The sequence below is a fragment of the Schistocerca americana genome, chromosome X (assembly GCF_021461395.2).
Source record: "Schistocerca americana isolate TAMUIC-IGC-003095 chromosome X, iqSchAmer2.1, whole genome shotgun sequence".
Taxonomy (NCBI): domain Eukaryota; kingdom Metazoa; phylum Arthropoda; class Insecta; order Orthoptera; family Acrididae; genus Schistocerca; species Schistocerca americana.
The window spans coordinates 34764296-34791045 of NC_060130.1; the positions used below are offsets into that span (position 1 = coordinate 34764296).

A 26750-nucleotide genomic window follows, 5' to 3' on the forward strand; every position below is an offset into this window, starting at 1 on the left:
AAACGTTGTGTCACTGAAATATTGAGGGAGGGACTTGCATAATGTTATCTGGTGGGGAACCCAAAGTGTTTTTGCAACAGATCTATCAGGCAAGCCTGAAAAGTCACATATACTCCAAGCAGTAAGTACCTGTTGTAAAATGGTCACATTAGTGAGCTTGGCAATTAATTAACAGTTTATCAATAAATTTGGCTTCATTTTGCAAGAAATTGTGCTGTGTTCCACTACTCCCTCTTCAACAAAACTAATGTCAGTTTCTGCTCCACCTCTTCAGCCCGAGATCCTATGTATACTCTTGAGCATTTGTGTAAGATACCTGTTTATTTATAAAAATAAAAGTAACTTCTATCATGACTTTCCCATTTTTGTCCAGTGGGTTTGTTATCCTGCTGTTGCCTACTGCAGACTACAAGATTACTGTTGAAGATTTCTGCAAAGTTTTTCTTCCTTTTTAGTGTACCAACATTTCACTATGTGGTGTTGGCCTGGTACTGTTTAACGGGTGTTTTAACTGTTGTTTCAGAGATGCAATACAAAGCAAATGCAGTGAGGATGACTTGCTTGCCATGATTGGGGCAGCAGTGAGAAGAAAGAAGAAACAACATGCAGGTAAGATACATTACAGCAAATGTAACTCTATAGATAGAAAGAAAATTTCTGCTTAACAGGTCATAGCAAACATAAGAGCAAAATAGAACGAAAAACAACAGTGATAGAACCTGAGTTTTTTGTGTAAAATTGGATTTAATTTTTTATTTAGTATTCATTCTGATTAATGCCCATTGGTCAACAGTACATTTCAGCCCTAGAATTTGGTTCTGCAAGGTCCACCAGATAATCATATATGGCTGTTGTAACTCCTTTATTGGACTTCAGAAGTTTTCCAGCAACAAATCTTTTTTTTTTCTTCCTTTCTTTTTTTTCTTTTTTAAAAAATAGCTAAAATGCAGAAAACATCATAAAGGAAACACTCACAGAAAAGCATCAGTGTCCTTGAAACAATGGAAACTCCAGTAGGAATATCAACAATGTTGGAAAAGACAGATTACTACTTACTGATGAAGGCTGTGGCTGAAAGCTTTGTGTAAGTGTCTTTTAATTCTGCCCATCTGCAGCCTAAGGTATCTTCTTTATGGTAAGTAACAGTCTGTCTTTTCCTTTATTATTCATTAGTGTTCTTTGTTTTTATTGCTGTTTAGCAAGCATCGTGTGGTATATAAGGGATGTGAATAGCGTCAGATGTTGAATCATCACTCTGGAGGATATGAAGGTGCTGCATATTGGTGTGAGACAGCATTATCTGATGAGAGTTTGAAAGAAACCTCATTGTGGATGTCCATTTGGTCGCCTGGTTAAACCTTGCAACATCTGTATTTTTGGAGTATTTGGATCTGACAGTGGCCTGATGTTGGAAAGTAAGGGCATACTCATCATCAATCTTCCAGTTGACTACATCAGACCGCTACAAGGGAGCATCACTGTGTAGTGTACTGAGTACATTGTAATCTGTTCATGTCTGTGACTGCCACCTGAGAACAAGTACAATAAACTCTCGTGCAGCTACACTTTTGGCTAGCTAGATTGACGCTTGACAAGTTTCAATTTGCATGCACCTGGAGCCAAGCATTTGCTAGTGTTTTTTGGCAATCTACTGCTAATCAGTGCACTGGTGCGTGTCAAAAGTCCAAGTATCATCAATTCGTGCATGTGTTGGTTGAAGCTCTAGTGTGTTTCTTATTCGTATGCCACAGCCATCTATTGGAACTCCTTGGAAGTACAGTACATACAGTATTGTTCTATGCAGCGCAACGTAGCCCTGTCGAAACCGACAATTAGAGTGCACCGCCTAACACTTTCCACTTGTTGTCGGTACATCAAAGCTGAGTGTTTAACAGTGAACGTACAACACCCTGTTGTGTTGCCACGTGGGCTTGGGTAGAACAGAGGAAATGGCATAGATGTATCGAATGCTTTCATTTGATGGCTGCCACAGCCTGGTTTCAAAAATCAAAAGTTTGTCTAGTGCATCTCGAGTGTTGTCAAGTTTTGCATCTGTGTGTTTCTGATTTGAGGTTTTGTGCTCCCACTATGTGCCTTAAAGTGTCCAGAGATAAAAGGGGCCAAAAACCATAAAGGACTCAGTCGAGTGTCTGTAAAAAGAACACTGAACGTGACTACGGGCACAAAACATAAAACGAATGTGATCTTGTTGGAAAAAGAGCTTCACACTTTGCAGAGAATTGATGCTGGTGAGCGACCCACAAAAGTTGCTGCAGAGTAGGAGTACAATTACTGATCGGAAGACAAATTGATCAGGAATTGAAAAATTTTGTTCCATCCAAGCATTGGGCAGCGCAGTGAAATCTTGAAAAACAATGAGAAAAGGTGCACATCCTCAGTTAGAAGAGGCATTATTTTTGTGGCACGAATAAATAAGAGCCAAAGATGTGTCAGTTTCACGTCCTCTACTTTGTCAAAATGAGCTGATGAGCTGATTGAAGGAAAGAAGCAAGAATTCCTCGGAAGTAATGGCCGGCAGGATTGTTTCAAGAAGCGGCATGGCTTTCATGAAATTGCCATCAGTGCCAAATCATTATCTGGGGATGAAGCTGCTACGCTGATTTTAAGAAGAAACTGCACACAATCATTGACAAAGGAGGTTATACTGGCAATCAACTTTACAAATGTGATGAGACTGAGTTGAATTACAAAATGCTGCCAACAAAAACCCTTGCCTCTAAAGAAGAAGAAATGGCTTCCGGATACAAAAAAATCAAAGAAAGATTTACTGTCCTCACTTGCAGTAATGCCACTGGCAATCATAAACTGTGTCTTACTTTAATTAGCAAATCCAAAACACCAAGAGCATTTAGACACCAACCAACCAGCTTTGCCACTGAGGTACACGAATCAGTCTTAAGGCATGTATGAACAGTGCCATCTTCAGAGAGTGGTTCCAGGCAGAGTTTGTTCCAGCTGTAGTAAATTACATGGAAGGAAATGGACTTCCTTGAAAAGCGCTACTTCTTGTGGACAGTGCTCCTTATCACCCAGGTGATCTGCAAGATGGGGATATCAAAGTTGTATTTCTCCCACAAAATGTCACATCTCTATGTCAACCGATGGACCAAGGTATTCTTGAGGCGATAGAAAAACATTACAGACGCAAGATGCTGGAATACTGAATAGGTGTGATTGATGCTGCAGATGATTTTGTGGAAGCTCTTAAAAAAATTGATGTTTTAAGTGTTATTCATTGATTGCTGAAGCTTGGAATCTAATTCCTCCAGTTCCTCTTGTTAGGTCTTGGAAAAAACTCTTAGATCGTAAGGCAACCTAAGTGGTGGGAAGGAGGAGGCAATACCGAAACTCAAGCTGACATAATTTTGGTGAATTTACTGGAGAAGCTGGTTGTAAAGACACACACTTCGAAGACATTGAAGAGTGGATGGAAAATGGCATTTTTTCATGTGACTGAGGATGAAATCGTCCAAATTGTGACCGATCATAAAGCGTTAGAACACTATGTTTCTGATGATGAATCAGAGAAAAATATTCCTCACACATTCTGTTACGAAGTGATCCAAACTGCCCTGGAGTACATCAGCCAACAGGAGGAGACGATTTATCCTGAAATAGTTTGATTTCAATGGTGGAGATGTATTGTTGCAGCAATAGTTTCTCAAGCAAAAAAACAAAAAAAAAAAAAAAAAAAAAAAGACATTCGTGACTTCGTTACCAAAAAATAAACTCTAATGAAGCATCCTAGAACTTCTATGTCCATAACTTAAAAGGTTTTGTTTTTTTTTAATTTTCTTGAAAGTTCCTCTAGACAGACTTTTCGTTCCTTTGAGTAATCTCTAGATTTGTTTCACAATTTTGTTCAGTAGTTTATTTTTTATTCAAAAGAGCAGGTAATAAAATTAAAACTCCTGTTTTTTCCTGCTGCCAAATAAGGGAGATTTTTTTCTGTAAGAATGCAAAATAAACGAGCTTTGTTATACAGCATTTAAAAACTTTGAGTTTTCAATCATAGTTTGGTGCCTTTTTAACATGTCAACACAATTTTTTCAGTAAAAAAGTACAGGGTTGTTTGCAACTGTATCAGAAACATTTTACATACCCTACGCACGTTTTACGATCGTATTTCGCAATATTGACACAATTTGGAGTGTTCACATGTGAAAACAGGGGGACTTTGATTTATCTGAAATTTTCGTTATCGGAACCGGCCACCGTCCTGATCATTTCGGATAAACAGGAGTTCACTGTAATAGACTCCTTGCAACATGCTGTGTCATACAGCTAGGAGCAGCCAGACTATGGCATTGCCATCCTGCGCATAGGCTGCCATTAACACTCAAGCAAATGACTGCATGCGAAGTGGTGCCATGATCGAGAAGTATGGACTGCTAATGAATGGTGTCACATTATGTTCACTAATGAGTCCCAGTCCTGCACTGCTCCAAATGACTATCGTGGAGAAGTTTGACAGTGACCCGGGGAGATTGGGAGAGGTCCCATTCTTCCACATTTTTGGGGGGGGGGGGGGGGTCACAAAGGAGTCCCATGGTGTGGGGAGCCATTGGGTATGACTTCAAGTCACGGCTTGTAATGGGCGAGGGAACTCTGATGGTACAGCAGTGTGTAATAGTATTGTGGTGCTATTTTTCAACAGGCCAGTGCTTGTCCACATGTAGTATGTGTCTCTTTAAATTGTCTGTGTGATGTTGATATACTCCGGTGGCCAGCAAAATCCCCATATCTGTCCCCGATAGAACATTATGGGACCAACATGGACGTCAACTCCGTCCCACTGCCTGTATCCATGATTGCAATGTCCAGTTACAACAGTTGTGGATCACCTTTCTCAGGAGGGTATGCAGCAGCTTTACGACATCCTCCCGCACTGTCCAGGCCAGACAGGGTGCATTGCTGTATTGATAAGTGGGCTCAAACTGATAAGTTCTGTGTAAATTTGACTCTGTTTTGTTATCACTGAAATAACATCACATATCCTCTAAATTCGCTATGTTTCAATTTGTTTTCTCCCCACCTTCTGAGTGTCTCACTTTTTTTCAAGCAGTGTAATTTAAGACAGACATAAGAATATGAAAATGGGATGGCATATCACATTGCTATTCAACTATGCCCCTAAGAAAATTGTAAGGTAATGGAGAAGAGCAGGTGCACTATTACACTGACTAGAACGTAAACTTAAAGATAGAATTATATTGTGTAACCTATACCGATGACATAATACTAATTGACAAAAACATTACTGATGTCCTAAAGCAATTTGAAATATTAAGGGAGCAAGCTAGGAAAATTGGACTACTAATTTCACCTGGAGAAAAAATTCTTGGCTGATACCAAAATGGCACTAGTTGAACTTATATAGGCAACAACATAGTATTTGGTGTTAAAGAGTTTAAATAATTAGGTGAAAAAGACCACTGAACATCATAATGAAAAGAAGGCCATAGAATCCAGACTTCAGAAAATACAAACTGTCTCTCAGTTAACTAAAAGTATTTTTCCTGGAACTTTAAAATCTAACATTGTACAACAGTGATCAAATTAGAATTTCTTTATGCATGAGAGAGACTCTTTGTCCAACACAAGACATGAAAACAGCAAACTGAATTAGAAGAATGTAAAATTGTAGTAAAAATCTTAGGCCCAAGAATAAAAGATGGAACACATCACACAGAACCCAGCGTGAAATCTCCAGGCAAATTCCTAAAAACTCTTGTTACAATGTGTCTCCAAAGAATCCAACTTGTGGGACATACAGAAAGAATGTGTCCAAACAGGCAGCTCATTGGATTCCCACATACTTGAAAAATAAGATCCAACTGATGAAAACAAACAGGAAGAGACCTTAAGAAATTGGAATCACTACATTTACAGTATTCTGATGTAGTGATGAGTCACACAGAGTGCAGTTTCACAGTAGCTTGATCGATGCTTGTACTTGTGTATGTAGTATATGCAAGTGTGTACAGCGTCTATTCTGGTGTACTCACAATATGCTAATTTAGTGGCCGAGCAGTAAACCGGATCCCTACTCGGTTCCAGTGTGCTGTGCTAATTATTCTTCTTCACTTGACATTTATGCTTGGAGCTGCAAGAGAGGTCATTTTCCAGATAGTGCCACAAAAACAACAAATTCTCAGATATCAGTTTAACTTACACGCTTCAACATCATAGACAACATTTCACATTAATATGTTGCAGAACACTAGATTAGTGTTAAAATTGCCAGAGTAAACATTGTTCTCCATGTGACAGATTGTCACCCGACGTCCAAAATCGATAAATTTTATATCTCTGCACAGAGAAGCAGCTGGTTGGTCATTGTCATGTGTGGTGCTAATCAATTGGTGGAGCTCGTTGCTGGCACAGTGTCACCACAGAGTAAGTGGCCCCTCATCCCAGCAGGTGGCGATGTTTTAACACCCGTATAGCTCCCCAGACTTACCACGTCTGTGGATAACTCCGTCTCTGCACAGAACTTCCCACATTTCCCACACAGTGGGCCATAGTGTCTTTTACACACAATAAATCTTCAAACTTATTTCATTGGCTAAGTTAAATTTCGAGTGTGACATGCTATTTCGTAAAAAATAGCAAACGGTAGACATGGATGTTATTGTGACTCTTTCCTAAGGCAACATTTGTGTATTACACTTGTAGAAGTGCACTGCAAAATAAAACAGTAGACCATAAGTTCAAACAATGGAAACTCCAGGTTGGAATATCAGCAGTGTAGGAAAAGATAGAGTGCTAATTACCATAAAGATGGCACGTTAAAATGCAGACAGGCACAGTTAAGACACTTACACATAAGCTTTTGGCCACAACCTTCATCAGAAAAAGAAATAGAAATACACACCATTCATTCACACAAGCAAGCACACCTCACACACACATGACCGCCAACTCCGACAGCTCAGAGCAGAATGCTAGTCTGTAAGTTTGCTACACAATAAAATAATTATTCTGAGCTACAAGAAAAATGGATTCAAAGAACTAAACTGCTTGAAGAAAAAAAAGGGAAGCTCCCTGAAGCAACGTAGTTTCACGAGTGTGCATACCAGTGGTAAATTATGAGAGTCGCAACTCTCTGAAATGGATACAAAGGCCACCAGATTGCATTAGCTTTGTTTGTGTCTCGGATTGTTACCATGAATGGTAGGAGCTATAAGAGATGTGAAGAGTGTAAGATGTTGAGTGATCCCTGTGAAGGACACAGATGCCCTGTACTTCTGTGAGTCAGCATTATCAGCACGTAACAAAATTTGAAGGGGCCTAATTGTGTGTCTCCATTTGCCAGGCTGATTGAATTATGCAATATGCAGATTTGTGAGACATTCAGATGTGGTAGTGGCCCCATGTTGGACTGCTTGGGAACGTAAGGGCGGCGTGCTTGTCAGCAAGCTTCCAGTTGACCGTGTCTGACGAGCCCATGGGAGAATCGCTGTAATGTACACCGAGCACATTGTAACCCTTTCACACCTGCACCTGTCATGTGATCAGCAGTGAGTCACATTCTGCAAGACCCGCGATTGCAGTTGTCAGTCAGTATGACAACGACATAGGGAGAGGGCGTGTGGGGCAGCATCGGATATGACTTCAGGTCACTCTGACAGCACAGCAGTATGTCATGGACATCCTATATCCTCATTTGCTACCTCCATGTCCAACGGAGTTACAAGAGACAGAGCAGTGAAAACATATCCAGTTGTTGACTCACAAAATGATTTTGAGCTGTGACGCATATAGTCTTAAGTGAATCATTCATACAAAAAGAAAAGAAGAAGAAGCTAAAGTCAGAATGTGAAAAAATTGGAGAATGGAATAGATATTTGAAGACTTCACACTTGAAACTCCCAGTTTTCCTATTGTGAAAGTGCCTTTGTGACCATATGCATTTCACTGACGATAAACTTTTTTTTTTCCCCCTGGGTCTTGGCTCCATATTTTTTCATCCAGTTGAGTCAGAATACTTGCATAGTATTTGTGAGGTATTGTTTCAGTCTTGCAAGCTAATCTAAAATACAAATCCCTTTTGCATCCTAGAAAACAATGACCACTCTTTCTCTCCGATGAAGTCACCTTGGCTATTTTTGTGCAACTGCTGTTTCATTTCGGTCATCTCTCATCCACGGGAACAGATTGGTGCATAGAATCAGTTGTGTGTCAGATTGTCCCAAATTGTTTTTCACATTAGGTTGTAGTGAGGCTTCAACAGATATGCCACTCACTTTCTGGTACAGCCACGGCATCAACTGTTTTGCACATCTTTTTAATTACTGATCTTGCAATATCACACTGTGTTCTTTCTCAGCATTTTCATATTTGATTGTAATTCTAGGAAATTGTTCATGAGTCATCTTACAGACATATGCCACATATGAATTCAGCCACCCATTCCTTAACTGTTGACTATGAAGGAACTCCCCTCATGAACCATGGACCTTACCGTTGGTGGGGAGGCTTGCGTGCCTCAGCGATACAGATGGCCGTACCGTAGGTGCAACCACAATGAAGGGGTATCCGTTGAGAGGCCAGACAAACATGTGGTTCCTGAAGAGGGGCAGCAGCCTTTTCAGTAGTTGCAGGGGCAACAGTCTGGATGATTGACTGATCTGGCTTTGTAACATTAACCAAAACGGCCTTGCTGTGCTGGTACTGCGAACGGCTGAAAGCAAGGGGAAACTACAGCCATAATTTTTCCCGAGGACATGCAGCTCTACAACTAGACTAGAGGAAGAGATCGGTTGGTAGGACATGTTTTGAGGCATCAAGGCATCACAAATTTAGCATTGGAAGGCAGCGTGGAGGGTAAAAATCGTAGAGGGAGACCAAGAGATGAATACACTAAGCAGATTCAGAAGGATGTAGGTTGCAGGAGGTACTGGGAGATGAAGAAGCTCGCACAGGATAGAGTAGCATGGAGAGCTGCATCAAACCAGTCTCAGGACTGAAGACCACAACAACAACAACATGAATGAACTGACTCCTAATAAGTAAGATGATGCCTGTAGAAAAGTACAGCAAAACAGTAATCTCAAAAAAGGACAGGATAGACAGCACATTCTGTAGGACATATTAAAAATGATTGGTAAAAGAGACTTGGCGTGTTAAATGCAGCTTTTGATTACATGATAATTGAATTGGATAGATAAACAATCTACTCGCTAAGTGGCGGCAGAACACACACATAAAAGAAGATTATAATTAGGCGAGCTTTCAGAGCCAGTAGCTCATTCTTCAGGCAGAAGGGTTGAAGTGGAAGGAAGAGGGGTGAAGGATAGGTCTAGGAAAAAGGTTAGATTTTGAGAAAGTTACCCAGAACTGCAGATCAGGGGAGACTTTCCAGATGGGATGAGAAGGAAAGACTGATTCCACATCTACATACATACTCCACTAGCCAGCATATGGTGCATGGCTGAAGGTACCCTGTCTCACTACAATAGTCTGAATAAAATTACTTGATAGTTGACATCAATCACTTGCTGCAACAATGTTGCCACATTGGCTACCAGCTACCGTTTGGTTACAGGTGACAACAAACAAGCGGCTCACTTCACAAATTATGTTAAATGTTTAACACAGAGCAATTTTTCTAGTGGCTGGTGCAAGGTATGTCAGAAATGTTGGATACTCTGTTGACTATTGATTTAAAGTGACCAGTGACTGAACTGGGGCAGACAACGCGTTTTGTATCCCTGACTGTAAACTTGTGTCCTAACCCAGCTGAGAAAATTGTGGTCAACAGTCTGCAGCAGTACTAATATCATTATCGCTTTGTTCATGGCGATTAAAGCTAACCCTTAAGGGTAAACTCAAGACAACAAAAACTCAATTTCAGGGCTGAAAGCAAATTGAAATTTCTCCGTGTCATTTGTTACCTGTAACTATCCTTAAACTAGCTGCACATGCTGCCATGTTTGAAACCAGTGAACAGTCCATGTGGGCCCTTAGTCGTGGATTATAGATGACTGAGACAGATTCCAAATGAAGAAATAATGACAAGATGAAAAATAAGACCAAATAGAACAGTCAAAACAATGATGAAAAATGATGCAGCGAAGTATTAAAAATAAAAAAATACATTTAAACCAATTAATTGAATGAAAATAATAATCACACTCATTTGGTTAGATTTAGAATTAAAAATTTTGCTACATTGATGAGATTCAAACCTACGACATGCTACACATTAGATTAATCTGCCAACCATTGTGCTATGCCACAGCACTGCATGAAGTATTTATATATGTGAATGTAGTGACCCAGTTCCAACTATGAATTGCAACCTTAAAAATTTCAGTTTCACGCAGTGTAGTGAAAAGCTTATCTAATGTAAGATGATCTCTGTGAATATGATAACTATAAGTATGATACTGAATTTTACCTTGTGCTGATTTATTCAGTAGTGTTTGGTTAGTGCTATGAATGAAATATGTGTCTTTCATTAGCATTGTTAATGTGTGTTGTTTTTGGTGTAGTTATCATGTGTCATGAAATACATAATAAAAGTGTCGGGCTCATAATTCGGGATACAAATACATCAAGAAAGAATGCTGTACCAGGAATTGGAAGTGACTGGCCAATTTTGGTGGATTTTGGCAACACCAGACAGTTCAAGTGTGACGCTGACAACTCTTATTGGCGTTTGAAGTGCCATCTATCAAGTAATTTTAATTCGACTGTAGTCAGTTCCTTTCCCGTTCCATCTGCCAATCGAGTGGGGAAAAAGTGAATGTCTATATGCCTCTCTATGAGTCCTAATTTGTCGTCTCTTATCTTCGTGGTCCCTATGCGTAATGTATGTTGGTGCAAGCAGAATTGTTCTGCAGTCAGCACAGTGTTCCTCAAAATCCCTCCAGGGATTCCCATTTGAGTTCCAGAAACATCTCCATAGTACTTGTATGTTGTTGTTTCAACCTACTGTTAACAAATCTAGTATCCTGCCTCTGAAATACCTCAATGTCTGCTTTAATTTGACCCCTTGCGCATCCCAGACACTCAAACTGTACTCAAGAAGAGATCACACTAGCACCCTATATGTGATGTCCATCACAGCTGAGCCACACTAGTAAAATCCACCCAACAAACGAAAGATGATTATTCACCTTCCCTACCATGACCCTCACAAGTTTGTTCCATTTCATATCACATTGCAAAGTTATGTCCAGATATTGAAACAATATGAATTCTTCATTCATGACACTACTAATGCAGGATTCTGGCGTTATGGATTTGTTTTTCCAACTCATTTGCAGTAACTTATATTTTTCTACATTTAGGGTTAGCTGTCATTTATTGCACCAACTGGGAACTTTGTCCAAGTCATCTTTTATCCTCCTAAATCACTCAACAATGACGCCTTCCATACACCACATCATCATCAGCAAACAACCATAGATTACTGTCCACTTTGTCCATCAGATCAGTTATGCACATAGAAAATATGAGTAATAGCGCTCCTAGCACACATCCCTGGAACGATCCTAATGATACCCTAGTCACTGATGGACACTCACCGTCGGGATAATGTAGTGGGTTCTATTACTTCAGAAGTCTTTGAGCCACTCACATGTCTGGGAACCTATTCCATGTGCTTGTACCTTTGTTAAAAGTCTGCAGTGAGGCACTATGTCAAATGCTTCTCGGAAATCAAGAAATATGGAATCTGGGTTTGTGAATTTTTGATGGCAAAGTTAGAGGAGCAATGCATCTGCATTAAATTTTCCGTGAAACTCAAGAAAACCTTTACAGAGACACACCAAATGATGCAGGGAGCCTATAGCAATGAGTGCTTAAGCCATACTCGGTGTTACGTATTATTCACACGTTTTAAAAATGGCTTTACAAAAGTCAAAAATGATCCTTGTTCAGGACGCTCTTAGATGTCCCCTGATGACGCTTGTGTCAGGAACGTCAACGAAATTGTGTGTGCCAGTCGAAGATTCACTGTCCGAGAGATTGTAGAAGAATGTAACATTTCAATTGGATCATGTTATGAAATGACACAGCATCTTGGAATGCATTGTGTTGCCGCCAAGTTCATTCCACGGCTCATGAGTCAAAACCAAAAAAACTTTTTGGATCTCACAAAAGAGAATTAGATGTTCCATGTGAGAATAGTATGACCCCTGCAGACTTCTTTTTATTTCCAAAGTTGAAAAGGATGAAGTTTTGCAATGGTAGATGAGATAAAAGAAAATTCGCAGACGGCACTTTATGCGCCCCAGCAAGAGGTGTGTCAAGACTGCTCCTGGAAGTGGAAATGATATTGGGAGCAGTGTATCAATTGTGGAGGAGAGTATTTCGAAGGAGACAATCCATAGTAACTAAAAGATAAGCATAGAAAATTTTGTGGACAAAGTTCTGGAATTTTTTGAACAGACGTCGTATGACAAAAGAGCATGCTGAGTTGCCCATGAGTGATGCTTTGTACTAATTTGTGGACATAAACTTATTGGTCACCATGAAACTGATTAGATTCAAACCCAGAATATGTACAAGAATTCTGCAGCAAACTGATGTTACGGATTGGTCTGTAATTTCGTAGGTCTGTTCTTTCGCCCTTCGTATTTACAGGAGACGCCTCTGTATTTTTTTCCCCAGTTGCTTAGGTCTTTCTGCTGGGTGAGAGATTCACAATAAATACAAGCTAAGTAAGGGTCCAGTGCCATATAGCACTCTTTGTAAAACCAAATTGAGATTCCATCTGCAACTGGCGACTTATTTGTTTTTAATTATTTCAGGTGTCAGGGATGCTTACGAGGGTGGTTTGAAAAGTTCTTGAAACAGAATAGAAAAAAAGTACTTATGTCACTGAAACTTTTTTGTTTTTCAATGTACCCTGCTTGTAGATTAATTCACTTGGTCCAACAGTGTTCCAATACCTTGATCCCATCTCGATAATGATTTTCCTCCAGGCCTACAAAATAGTTATCAATTCAGGCTACCAATTCTTCATTTAAGTGAATCTTCATCCACAAAGAAAAATTTTCAGTTTAGGGAAGAGGCACGTGTGGCAACAATTCATACCTTAGTTTGTGTAATTTTACCATGGCGATGGCACACGCGTGTGAGCGTGCATTGGCTTGATGCTAGATGACTTTCTTCCTTATTAAACCTGGCCTTTTTCGCATACCTTTTGTTATAATTTGTCCAGAAGGTTAGCATAGTATTCTCCAGTAATTGTTTGCCCAGTGGGGAGACAATGTACAAACAGAATCCCCTTCTCATCCCAGAACACTGATGCCATGATCTTCCCCGCTGAAGGAATTTGGTGGCGCATCCCAGAACACTGACGCCAAGTCCTTCCCGCTGAAGGAGTTTGGCGGCAGAGATTCAGCATGTTTCCACTGCTTTGATTGTTGCTTTGTCTCTGGGGTATAGTAGTAAAACAAAGTTTCTTCGTGGTCACAAACCAGCACAAAAGATCTTGTTTGTTTCTCCTAAAACAGGCCAAACATTGTTGTGATATGTCCATTCTCATGCGTTTTTGACCCAGCGTCAAGAGTCGCGGCACCCATCTTGTGAATACCTTTCAGATACATCTGGCAAGCATGAGCAATTTCATGCCCTCTAAATTGGTGATCCTCCTTGATCATTATGCGCACTTTTGCAATGATTTCTAGAGTAGTGACACATCTTGGCTGACCTATTCATGGATGATCATCATCTAAGCTCTCCTGACCAAATTTAAATTCATTTATCCACTTGGCAACAGTTGAAGACAAAGGAGCAGAGTCCCCTGGTGTATTCTGGAAATCGGCATGAATGTCCTTCGCTTTCATACCTTTCTTTATGAAGTTCTTAATTACTGCTTGAATCTCGACCCCCCCCCCACCATCCTGTACCATCCCGTCATTGCAGATCACTACACAGGAACAACAACAGAGCCGTGTCACTGCCACAGCTCTCTTCCAAGAGCACTGACATGGCATGTGTTTACAGGCAACAGTCCAACGAATATCATGTGAACAACTTGTGCTAGCGCTGACCTCTTGTGGTGATTGTTGTTAGGTGTCTTTGTGCTATTGTCAAATGACGGTATGTTTATATGATTCTCTTGCATGAATGATTTCTGGAATGCAAAATTTAAAACATTTATCTCCTACTGCCACACCAGACTGGTCAAGTGACTTGATGGAAAACTTTGACTCACTTAGCGATTTTACATAGGACAATAATTTCCCCCGCTTCTCAGCCAGATCTTTTGCTGAGGTATGACAGTGGTAGTAACCTTTCCTTGTTGGCATTTGGCATTCTCTTTTGAACTAAGAGTGCAGTAGCTTTTCCTTCCTCAGTATTTTCTGAATTTCATTGTTAAACCACAGTGGCTCTTTTGCATCCATAATTCGTTTACTAGGTACAGACTTGTTGAGAGTGCAATTCACGATCTATTTAAGCTTTGACCATAATCTCTCTACGTCCATCTTAATGGAACTAAGTGATGTCAGTTCTGTCTAAGTGAGATGCTAACATCTCCTTATCTGCTCTTTCTGGCATGAACATTTTCCTAGCCTTCTTGACTGATTTATTAATTTTTGTAGTCTTAGTTGTTATGATGTTATCATGATTATTAATCCCCATCTCTATGCTGAAGTCATTGATGATATCTGGGCTGTTTGTAACTACAAGGTCTAAGATATTTCCATTGCATGTGGCGTGCCAAACTAGGTGCTCAAGACAATTTTCGAAAACCACATTCAAAAGTGCTTCACAAGATTGACTGCACCCCCTGAAATAAAGCCATAGGCTACTATCTATACTCAGTAGGCTAAATTAACCTCCAACTAGCATTGCATGATCTAGGTATTTACGTGCTACTGTCTGTAGACTTTCTTTGAATGGCTCCAAAACTGTCATAGCAGAACCGGGTGGATGATTAAAACATCCATTAATTAACGTGATTTCACATAGACTTGTTATAGGCAACCAGGTAACTTCACTGTCACAATCAGCTTTGACCTCAGTAGAGACAATGGACACTCCCTCTCCTACAGTGTCTAACCTGCCTTTCCGATATATATTCCATTAATCACTAAATATGTGAGAGCTTTCTACTCTGGGTTTCAGCCAGCTCTCAGTCTCTGAGAATAATTTGAGTGGGAGACTTTCCTGGATGGCAGTAAATTCGGAAACTGTGTTACAAGTACTTTGACAACTGATAAAATTTTGACAATCTACACTGGAGTGAATTCAAAAGATAAACCTCAACCAACATTGAATGTATCTTGGTGATAAAGAGCCAAAATAAATAAATTGATGATTTTATTCCATTTCATCTGATTGAATGAAACACACACAGCATAACTACTCAGAAAACAGCTATAGTGCGGATTACATTTACTATCATACATGTAGCACTCTGAGAACATTTCACCTTGTCATAGTAGTCCTGTGTTTTGGAACTAGGCAGTGCTTCATTTCACAAAGCGAAAGGAATAGCTTGTGTAAAAAAAAAATAAGAGGAAATAGTGGTTGCTGGTGTTTTTAACACTATCATTCAATTTAGTTCCTACTGTGAACTTTGCAGCTAGGATATGTAAATGCTCTGAGACTGCTATTGATAATATCTTTATGAACAAATCTAGGGGAAAAAAGTCATATCACAAAACCAATAGTAAATGGACTATCTGATCACGACGTGCAGCATCTTGTGTTAAATGTTGAAACTTGTCAGGATAAAAAAATATTAAATCTGAGTACAGGAGGATAATAAATAAGCCAGAAATTGAGGAATTCAGGAAATTGCTCAAAGACATGAACTGGAGAGATGTTTACCTGACTCAAATGGAAAATACAAAGCATTTATTAATAAAGTTACCTCCTCTTTTGAAAATTGTTTTCCCTTAAAGGTAACTCAGATCACACAGAAGTCAAAAGATAAACCATGGATTACACAAGGAATAAAGATATCATGTGGGGCAAAAAGGAGACTGTATCTACTACCTAGGAACATTTCTGATATTAGAATTGTAATGCATTGCAAAGAATACTGCAAAATATTGAATCAAGTAATCCAGAAATCGAAGTAGCTTTATTAAGAGAAAAAGATAATTGTATCGGGCAACAAAATAAGAACTGTATGGGATATAGTGGAGACAGAGAGAAGTGGGGCCAAAAAGGAAGTGGAACAGATAGCTCTAAAAGTAAATGAGACTTTGGTAACAAGTGCATGTAGTGCTGTAAATCTCTTAAGCAAGACTTAATTTTTGTTACTGACGGCTCGGGGTTATCAGGTTCGGTGAATGGTGCAATGGAGTATCTGGGACCAGTCTTTGAAGAACATCGTGTAGAACCTATTCGAGGAACTTTGAATTCCAACCATTGCTTCTCAGTATACTTACTCCTTAATGAAATTTGATGCAAGTTATATATCTATATTTCCAACAAATAGCTCAATACATATTATCAATACTAGGAATAAGAACAATCTACATAAAGACCTAAAATCACTTATGTTGGTCCAAAAGGGGGCCCAATATTCAGGAACACACATTTTCAATAAATTACCAGCAACCATTAAAAACTTGGTTTCAGATAAAGCACAGTTTAAACAGAGTTTGAATGACTTTTTGATAGGCAATGCCTTCTACTCTACAGATGAATATCCTAACAGAGACTGTTAGGCCAGCGTAAGTAAAAATATGTTAGATTTAAGTTTTGACAGTACTTGGTTGCAACAGTCAATATTAGGTATTTTGTGTATGCTAAATTTATTAATAGTGCATAACATAAATTTATTAATAGTGCATAACAATGTTCCCCCCCCCCATGAACCATGGACCTTGCCATTGGTGGAGAGGGTTGCGTGCCTCAGCGATACAGATAGCCGTACCGTAGGTGCAACCACAATGGAGGGGTATCTGTTGAGAGGCCAGACAAACGTGTGGTTCCTGAAGAGGGGCAGCAGCCTTTTCAGTAGTTGCAAGGGCAACAGTCTGGATGATTGACTGATCTGGCCTTGTAACAATAACCAAAACAGCCTTGCTGTGCTGGTACTGCGAATGGCTGAAAGCAAGGGGAAACTACAGCCGTAATTTTTCCCGAGGGCATGCAGCTTTACTGTATGATTACATGATGATGGCGTCCTCTTGGGTAAAATATTCCGGAGGTAAAATAGTCCCCCATTCGGATCTCCGGGCGGGGACTACGCAAGAGGATGTCGTCATCAGGAGAAAGAAAACTGGCGTTCTACGGATCGGAGCGTGGAATGTCAGATCCCTTAATCGGGCAGGTAGGTTAGAAAATTTAAAAAGGGAAATGGATAGGTTGAAGTTAGATATAGTGGGAATTAGTGAAGTTCGGTGGCAGGAGGAACAAGACTTCTGGTCAGGTGACTACAGGGTTATAAACACAAAATCAAATAGGGGTAATGCAGGAGTAGGTTTAATAATGAATAGGATAATAGGAATGCGGGTAAGCTACTACAAACAGCATAGTGAACGCATTATTGTGGCCAAGATAGATACGAAGCCCACGCCTACTACAGTAGTACAAGTTTATATGCCAACTAGCTCTGCAGATGACGAAGAAACTGAAGAAATGTATGATGAAATAAAAGAAATTATTCAGATTGTGAAGGGAGACGAAAATTTAATAGTCATGGGTGACTGGAATTCGAGTGTAGGAAAAGGGAGAGAAGGAAACATAGTAGGTGAATATGGATTGGGGGACAGAAATGAAAGAGGAAGCCGCCTGGTCGAATTTTGCACAGAGCACAACATAATCATAACTAACACTTGGTTTAAGAATCATGAAAGAAGGTTGTATACATGGAAGAACCCTGGCGATACTAAAAGGTATCAGATAGATTATATAATGGTAAGACAGAGATTTAGGAACCAGGTTTTAAATTGTAAGACATTTCCAGGGGCAGATGTGGACTCTGACCACAATCTATTGGTTATGGCCTGTAGATTAAAACTGAAGAAACTGCAAAAGGGTGGGAATTTAAGGAGATGGGACCTGGATAAACTAAAAGAACCAGAGGTTGTACAGAGATTCAGGGAGAGCATAAGGGAGCAATTGACAGAAATGGGGGAAATAAATACAGTAGAAGAAGAATGGGTAGCTTTGAGGGATGAAGTAGTGAAGGCAGCAGAGGATCAAGTAGGTAAAAAGACGAGAGCTAGTAGAAATCCTTGGGTAACAGAAGAAATATTGAATTTAATTCATTAAAGGAGAAAATATAAAAATGCAGTAAGTGAAACAGGCAAAAAGGAATACAAACATCTCAAAAATGAGATCGACAGGAAGTGCAAAATGGCTAAGCAGGGATGGCTAGAGGACAAATGTAAGGATGTAGAGGCCTATCTCACTAGGGGTAAGATAGATACCACCTACAGGAAAATTAAAGAGGCCTTTGGAGATAAGAGAACGACTTGTATGAATATCAAGACCTCAGATGGAAACCCAGTTCTAAGCAAAGAAGGGAAAGCAGAAAGGTGGAAGGAGTATATAGAGGGTCTATACAAGGGCGATGTACTTGAGGACAATATTATGGAAATGGAAGAGGATGTAGATGAAGATGAAATGGGAGATATGATACTGCGTGAAGAGTTTGACAGAGCACTGAAAGACCTGAGTCGAAACAAGGCCCCCGGAGTAGACAATATTCCATTGGAACTACTGACGGCCGTGGGAGAGCCAGTCCTGACAAAACTCTACCATCTGGTGAGCAAGATGTATGAAACAGGGGAAATACCCTCAGACTTCAAGAAGAATATAATAATTCCAATCCCAAAGAAAGCAGGTGTTGACAGATGTGAAAATTACCGAACTATCAGCTTAATAAGTCACAGCTGCAAAATACTAACACGAATTCTTTACAGACGAATGGAAAAACTAGTAGAAGCCAACCTCGGGGAAGATCAGTTTGGATTCCGTAGAAACACTGGAACACGTGAGGCAATACTGACCTTACGACTTATCTTAGAAGAAAGATTAAGGAAAGGCAAACCTATGTTTCTAGCATTTGTAGACTTAGAGAAAGCTTTTGACAATGTTGACTGGAATACTCTCTTTCAAATTCTAAAGGTGTCAGGGGTAAAATACAGGGAGCGAAAGGCTATTTACAATTTGTACAGAAACCAGATGGCAGTTATAAGAGTCAAGGGACATGAAATTGAAGCAGTGGTTGGGAAGGGAGTAAGACAGGGTTGTAGCCTCTCCCCGATGTTGTTCAATCTGTATATTGAGCAAGTAGTAAAGGAAACAAAAGAAAAATTCGGGGTAGGTATTAAAATTCATGGAGAAGAAATAAAAACTTTGAGGTTCGCCGATGACATTGTAATTCTGTCAGAGACAGCAAAGGACTTGGAAGAGCAGTTGAATGGAATGGACAGTGTCTTGAAAGGAGGATATAAGATGAACATCAACAAAAGCAAAACAAGGATAATGGAATGTAGTCTAATTAAGTCGGGTGATGCTGAGGGAATTAGATTAGGAAATGAGGCACTTAAAGTAGTAAAGGAGTTTTGCTATTTGGGGAGCAAAATAACTGATGATGGTCGAAGTAGAGAGGATATAAAATGTAGGCTGGCAATGGCAAGGAAAGCGTTTCTGAAGAAGAGAAATTTGTTAACATCCAGTATAGATTTAAGTGTCAGGAAGTCATTTCTGAAAGTATTCGTATGGAGTGTAGCCATGTATGGAAGTGAAACATGGACGATAAATAGTTTGGACAAGAAGAGAATAGAAGCTTTCGAAATGTGGTGCTACAGAAGAATGCTGAAGATTAGATGGGTAGATCACATAACTAATGAGGAAGTATTGAATAGGATTGGGGAGAAGAGAAGTTTGTGGCACAACTTGACCAGAAGAAGGGATCGGTTGGTAGGACATGTTCTGAGGCATCAAGGGATCACCAATTTAGTATTGGAGGGCAGCGTGGAGGGTAAAAATCGTAGAGGGAGACCAAGAGATGAATACACTAAGCAGATTCAGAAGGATGTAGGTTGCAGTAGGTACTGGGAGATGAAGAAGCTTGCACAGGATAGAGTAGCATGGAGAGCTGCATCAAACCAGTCTCAGGACTGAAGACCACAACAACAACAACAACAACAATATTTCATTCTGAGAGCGTATTAATTCTGTAAATATTAGCTTCTCCAGTTTACTGTATTGTATTCACCTATTTTGACAATCTCATGACAAATGATCAGGGTAGTATTCATTATATTAAAATGTTTTGTGTTATACATTCTGACATGTTCCACACCCTTGAGAATCATCTCATTTTTTCGGTGTATGTAACGAAAACTGAATCAAATCAAATTCAATCACCATCTCTCATCATGTAATAACTTCACTTCTTCTTCTTCCCTTGTCGTCTCCTGTTTTTCCAGTACTCGTCCATCTCCTCCTCATGTTTTTTCCCCTTTATTCTATTCGTGTTGTTCTCAATCCCCTATTTCTTCTGCATCGAAAGCCTTTTATTTTTATTTTCTTTTTTTTTTTATCGAGGTGAGTCTTTATGGACTGCGTGGTAACAACCGACTTCACTGTAGTGTCCAGGTCTTGTTCTTGCTCCAGCTTTGACTTCCTGCCAGTATCTTCTGAGCCCCTCTAAGAAGTACCTTTTTATGCCCTTCAGATAAGGGTCCTCACTGTCTTTCGGATGTTGATGCCATGTTAAAACCTTGGTAGTTGGTCACCAATCTTCTAAATTTGTTCCTTTCAGGAATTTCTCTCTGAGATACCAATCTGCTTAAGATCTTTTTCACATTCTTTGAACCATCTCGGCGTCGTTTTCTTAGATAGGATGAAACTCTGTATTCTTTTTGATAGTTGATCACCGTCCATTTTCATGAGATGACCATAAAATAACAATCATTTCTTTGTAATGGATGCTGTGATAGGTTCTGTCTTGCTGCACGATTCCTCATTTGCTCTCATTCGCCATTGTCCATCGACCCATCTATTACCTTAGGATTTTCCTTAATATCCTACACTCACGCTTTTCCAGCCGCTCAGCTTGACCTTGTCTATTCGTGGTCAAAGTTTTGGATGCTTATAAGCCCTCAGGTTTTACAACTGTATTATAATGTTGGAACTTGGCCCACATACTCATACACTTTTTGTTATAAGTATTCTTTGTCAGTTGGTATGCTTGGTCTAACTTCCTCATCCTGGCAATTGCTTCTTCTTTTAATCCATTCTCCTGGTGGATGACTTCACCGAGATACCTGAAATTCTTAACTCGTCTGATTTTTTCCCAGGTTGGTTATCATCCATTCAGGTCCGTTACAGATGTTCGTTATATATTTTGTCTTTTGAATAGAGATCTGGAGTCTAACTTTTTTCAGCAATTTCTGACAGCCTATTTATCTTGTTGACTGCTGACTCTTTGTTGTTAGCAAAAATGGCCAGGTCAGCCACAAAATCTAAGCAGTCAATGCACACCCCTTTGTTCTTAGGACCAAGTCTGAACCACTCTTCATTTGTTTCTTCTTGGGCTAATAACTTTCTCCACTCTCGAGTGACCTTTTCCAAGACACAATTGAAAAGGAGAGGGATAGTCCATCTCCTCGTCTTATGTCCGTTCTGATTGTAAAGGGTTCAGATACCTCACCCATAAATTTAATTTTTGACACTGTGTTAGTAAGAGTTTGTTTGATCAGCTTTCTTGAGGTATTATCCATCCCAAACTTTTCCAAAATATTCATTAATGCCTGTCAGTCGATGGAGTCATATACTTTTTGAAAATCAACAAACATGACCACATAGTTATTTCTTCCAGTTTTTAGGACCTGATGATGTTCTTCAGGTTAAAGATCTGTTCTGCGCAAGAATCGCCCTTTCGGAAACCAGCTTGATAGTCCCCAATCAGTTGGTTACAATGACCTTCTATTCTATTCTGTATCACTTTGGAGAGAATCTTATATGGAACAGATACTAATGAGGTACCCCTATAGTTACTGACATTCTATTTATCACCTTTTTTGTGTAGACGATGGATTAAAGCTGACTGCCATTCAGTTGGTATCATCCCAGCTCTCCAGATCTCCTCAAAAAGTTGGACTAGTATATCTAGAGTTTCATTATTTGCCAGCTTCAGTAGTTCCACCACTATTGAATCCTCTCCAGCTGCCTTATTATTCTTAAAGTTGTTGATGATCTCTTTGGTCTCCTCTTTACTAGATGGAGATTAGGGGTAGTTTGTGGATTGGGGCACATGCAGGGAATCTTTCTTTCGGTTCATCACAATTAAGTAGGTTTTCAAAGTAACGAGACATGATCTTGCAGTTTTCTTTGTTGGTCAGGCCGAGTGTGGTGTGCATACTGTAAGACCTTCAGTACACACACCATCAGATTATTTGACTTGTTGCTCTAACGAAGTAAGCGAGTGTCAGCAATATGTCTCGTGGTCTTATCATGGTGTGTTTATCTTCTGCCATTCGGTCAGATGATAGAAATGCCACTTGCACGCTTAGAGTAGCAGATTGACGGTGACCAACTTTAAACAGAATTTGATTAATTTTCACACACATTTACTAAAATAATAACAAATATAAAAATTACTTAACTTGGTTCTGGATGCTATTTACAATTGACAATCTGAAGTTCTTTGGGATTGGTACGTTAATCTTATTCTCACATATATTTCAGATACTTGACAAAAGTGTCTATACATTTATCTTCATGGCTATGTACAGGAATATGGTAATCTTATCAGGCGCAGACTGAATCTTGACTATGGACTGGTACAGACAATTGTAGAACTCGACGGACTGGTACAGACTAATGCAGACTGGTACAGACTAATGCAGACTCATACAGACTGGTGCAGACAAATGCAGACTGACTGATCGAAGGTCTTTACACTCGTTATAATACCTCGCACGTTCATGTATCACTGCGCGAGTGTGATGCGCGAGGAGAAAATGTTCTATGTTAGCAGCAATCTCATTGGCTGCGTTACATATTAATACGCGGATCGGCGGAAGCAGAATTTGGTCCGTCTCTATGGCAGCGCCATCTCATAGTGCGGAGATGGACGAGCGCTGCGCCTGCGCTGTTTTGCTTAGCGGGGCGCACTCTAGTGGGAAATTTGTGTACGCGCTGAATATGCGGAACTATGTGCACAACACTGAGCTTTCCATTTTCGTCTCTAAAACAAAAACTAGGGGCTTGGTATCCTTTCAAATTCGATTTGAACGCCTGATAGAAGTCTCTGACATTGTTTATCTGGAAACACTGATCGATCTATTCTAACTGCTGTTTCTCATGCAATTGCTTAGACCTTCATAGAGTTCTGGCTGCATATTTTCGAACTTCATGGAATACATCAAAATCATCAGGACTCCTGGTAGAATTCCACTTTTTCCATGCACTTGCTGTTTGGGCCACCACCTCACCACAAACCTCATTCCACCATGTATGATTCCTCTTTTTAGCTGTCAGGATTGTAGTATTAGCTGCTTGTTGGATCATGGAGGCAATGTCTGCCCATTTATGGGATTCAACTGTCAGTTACTGGTGGCATTGTTCCAATATGTTTTGATTGATTTTGAGCTTCGCAATATCATATTTATGAATTTTATTTCCGGTTTTCACGGTCTTATTGAGAGGGATGAAATTAATTTTGATCTTGGAGAGGTGATGATCCTTTTAAATTCAGTATTTTATCTGTAAAAAGGTTTCTTTCTATTATTTCTGATTGTTTGATGTTGTTTCTTTCTTATTTCTGTAATCCATGCTATCATTGAGTCCTTCTTCCAGAACTACTCATTCAGTAGAGGTCTCTAAAAAAAAATTAATCTTCTTTTAGCCATTACTTCTGATATTTTCTCAAAATTTTTGTAGATCTCCTCATTACTTCTCATTTTCCAGCCATCTGTAGCTTGTATTGCAACCATTATTTTCTAATAATGCTCCTTTGAGGAACCTCTGTTCTGTCCAGCTTATAGTTCATCATTAGGCATCCTCATCCATATAAACATCCTGGTCATACCACTGTGGGATAGTGTTTTAGTTTTGTTTTTTTAGTTGTACATTTCTTGTTGTAAATATCCTTTATAAAACGATTTGCTCTCTCCAGTTTGCTGACTCTTGCATCTACTGTTAATTCTTCTAGTCCATTTTGTTGTACAGTTTGTCCAATATATTTAAATTTACTTCCTAATGCTATTTTACATTTTTGTTTTTCTAAGAATGTTGATGCATTGTTTGAAATTGTCATCAATGTTGTTTTTTCGGCTGAAATTTTGGGACCAGCTCTCTTTGCTATTTCTTCCAAAAGATTTCTTTCAATAACTGTCTGTCAGATTTTTTGAAAGTATATCAGAATCATCTGCAGAAGCCAGGCAGTTTACCTTAATTCCATTTGTTTTTCGTCCTAAAATTATTGGTTCAATTTTGTAATTTTTTTTTCTCCAAATTCCAGATACTTTCTATTTTTTCTAGAATGCAGTGTTACAGTAAAGGTGATAAACTGTCCCCTTGTCTAACACCAGTTTTTATTTCAAATGGTTGAGATACTTCTCCCATAAATTTAGCTTCAGTCATCCTATTTGCTAGTGTTTTGAGGATTATGTTTGCTTTAATACAAAATTCTTTGATGATTTTACCTATAATTTCTCTGCCTACCAAATCAAAAGTTTTCTTGAAACCAATACATGATACTATTATAGGTTTGGTGATTAGCAGTCTGTGGAGGATTATCGATTTTCTAATAAACATCTGCTCTGTGCAGGGTCTTCCCTTTCTAGAGCTCCTCGAGATTCTCCCAGTTATTTGTCTAAAGTTTCTACAACTCTGTCCAGAGAATTTTTGATAATATTTTGTATACCACTGGCAGAAGTGAGGCATCTCTGCCATTGTTGACATTTTGAGTGTCCCCTTTTTTTCATAGCTGTGGATTAATGCTTTCCATAATCTCTTCAGCTTTCCAAATGTTCTCAAACAGCAGTTGTAGATCATTTGTGTGTTCTGACTATTTCAATAATTTTGCTGTAGTGGAGTCTTCATTTGTTGCTTTGAAGTTTTGGAAGATTTGATGGCTTCATGAATTTATTGCTCTGTTAGTGGAAAATCTTCCTCCAGATGTTGTGGGACTGCTATTATATATTGCTACAATGTGCTGTTATTATTGTTGTTGTTGTTGTTGTTGTTGTTTGGTTGCCTGTTCTTCAGCACTTCCTTTCTGTTTCCTTTATCTATTTGCCGCCATTTTAGCCCATTTACCGGTATTTTCAGCTTGTTCTTCACTTATTTGACCTTTTGGTGGCTCCTCTTGAAGAGATCTTATTTCTCAGCATTTAAAATTACATCATCTGCTGCTCTTTCGCAACTTAATTTCATCATGTCCATCTTCCTTGACTCAAGATCCTGAATTTTCATCCTTAATTCTTGAACAGTCTCATTTCTCTTTTTGTGTTTTCCAGATGAAGAAACTTTTGGTCCTCAAAGCTAAGATTAGTATCAGTTTTTTTATTTGTTTCTGCCTATGGCTGCTATATGTCTTTAGTTAGAATATTTTCTCCCTCTGTATTTGATTATAGTCTAAGTCTGAATATTTTTATAAGTACATTTATTGCTGTAGCAATGAGTAAAATAAATTGTATTGCACTGCCTGTAGCATGTAGCACCATTTTGACTTTTAGTCCTCTTGCTGTACAAAAAGTAGCTTTGATGATTACTTAATGCAAGTATTTTGTAAGAGCTGTGGAACGGTTAGTATCTGTTTATATTTTTCTGATTAATTCAAGCTCGTCAATGCACATCCTGTGTTAAGGAAATATTTGCACTGAATTTACTGTGTGTTAAATATAAGCAGTGGATCCATTGGGGTAGTCTGTTTGGTAGAAATATGTCAAGGTGAACAAAACAGATGGTGAAGGAAGAGAGGGAAAAGATCAACATTTGCTTCTCATCAGCATTATAACTGGGTTGCAACATTAAGTGAAAATTATCTGTGACAGGAAGTTGTCATAAATACATTTTTTGAAGAAACTTTATGTTTGTATAAGCATTTATTAAATTTAAAAAGTTGGATTTCATCTGTTAATACAAAAGATAATGTTTTGCATTGCAGGCATGATGAACCTGTCAAAGATGAAGAATCGGCCAATGATTCTTATTGGAGGATAACAGTATGTATAACTTAAACTTGAGATTCTTGAAAATAAAGCTAGTCAGTATTTCTTAACAGTACTGATTTAAATACATCTAAAAGATCGCTGTTACCTAAATGAAAGTTGACAAGCAAAGTCTTAGTGGACATTTGTATAAAATTGTCATAGGTGTTATTTACAAGAAGAGTAAATAGTTTCAATAGGAATGTGGTGAGACATTTAACAAATGTCATGACCACACATTAATAGGACCTTATAACACTACCATTATGATATTAGTATGCTTTTACGTAAATAACAGAAACCCTGTCTCTATGTTGCCACGTATAACCCTCTTACTAAAATTTAGTTTAGTTTTAAAATAAAATACACTATCGAAGGATAGTCCTGTTTACAGGAAAAGATAATCAATAGAGTTATCCTTCTTACAGGATTTACCGTGTGTTGCGTCTAATGGATAAGTAAATTGGACTATTCACTTCTTTTCCTAAGATCTTACCCAGTGGCTAGATAGGAACACAGTATGAATAATAATATACTGAAGCTAGGAAAACTCATTTCCAAGTTCATTTAGTGGTTTAAAACATGTACTTAATGGTCACCAACCTATCCTGGCAATGAAATAGTGAAGTA

The 26750-nt window shown here is 39.0% G+C and overlaps 1 protein-coding gene across 1 annotated transcript in view; it reads left to right on the plus strand.

Moving 5' to 3' along the window:
- Window positions 1-26133, plus strand: part of LOC124555010 (molybdenum cofactor biosynthesis protein 1-like) — a 67661-nt gene extending 41528 nt beyond the window's left edge. The window contains exons 6-7 of the mRNA XM_047128751.1: window positions 524-609; window positions 26078-26133. Of these exons, the coding sequence (XP_046984707.1) occupies window positions 524-609; window positions 26078-26133 (142 nt within the window). The remainder of the gene's footprint in view (window positions 1-523; window positions 610-26077) is intronic.
- The last annotated feature ends 617 nt before the right edge of the window (window positions 26134-26750 follow it).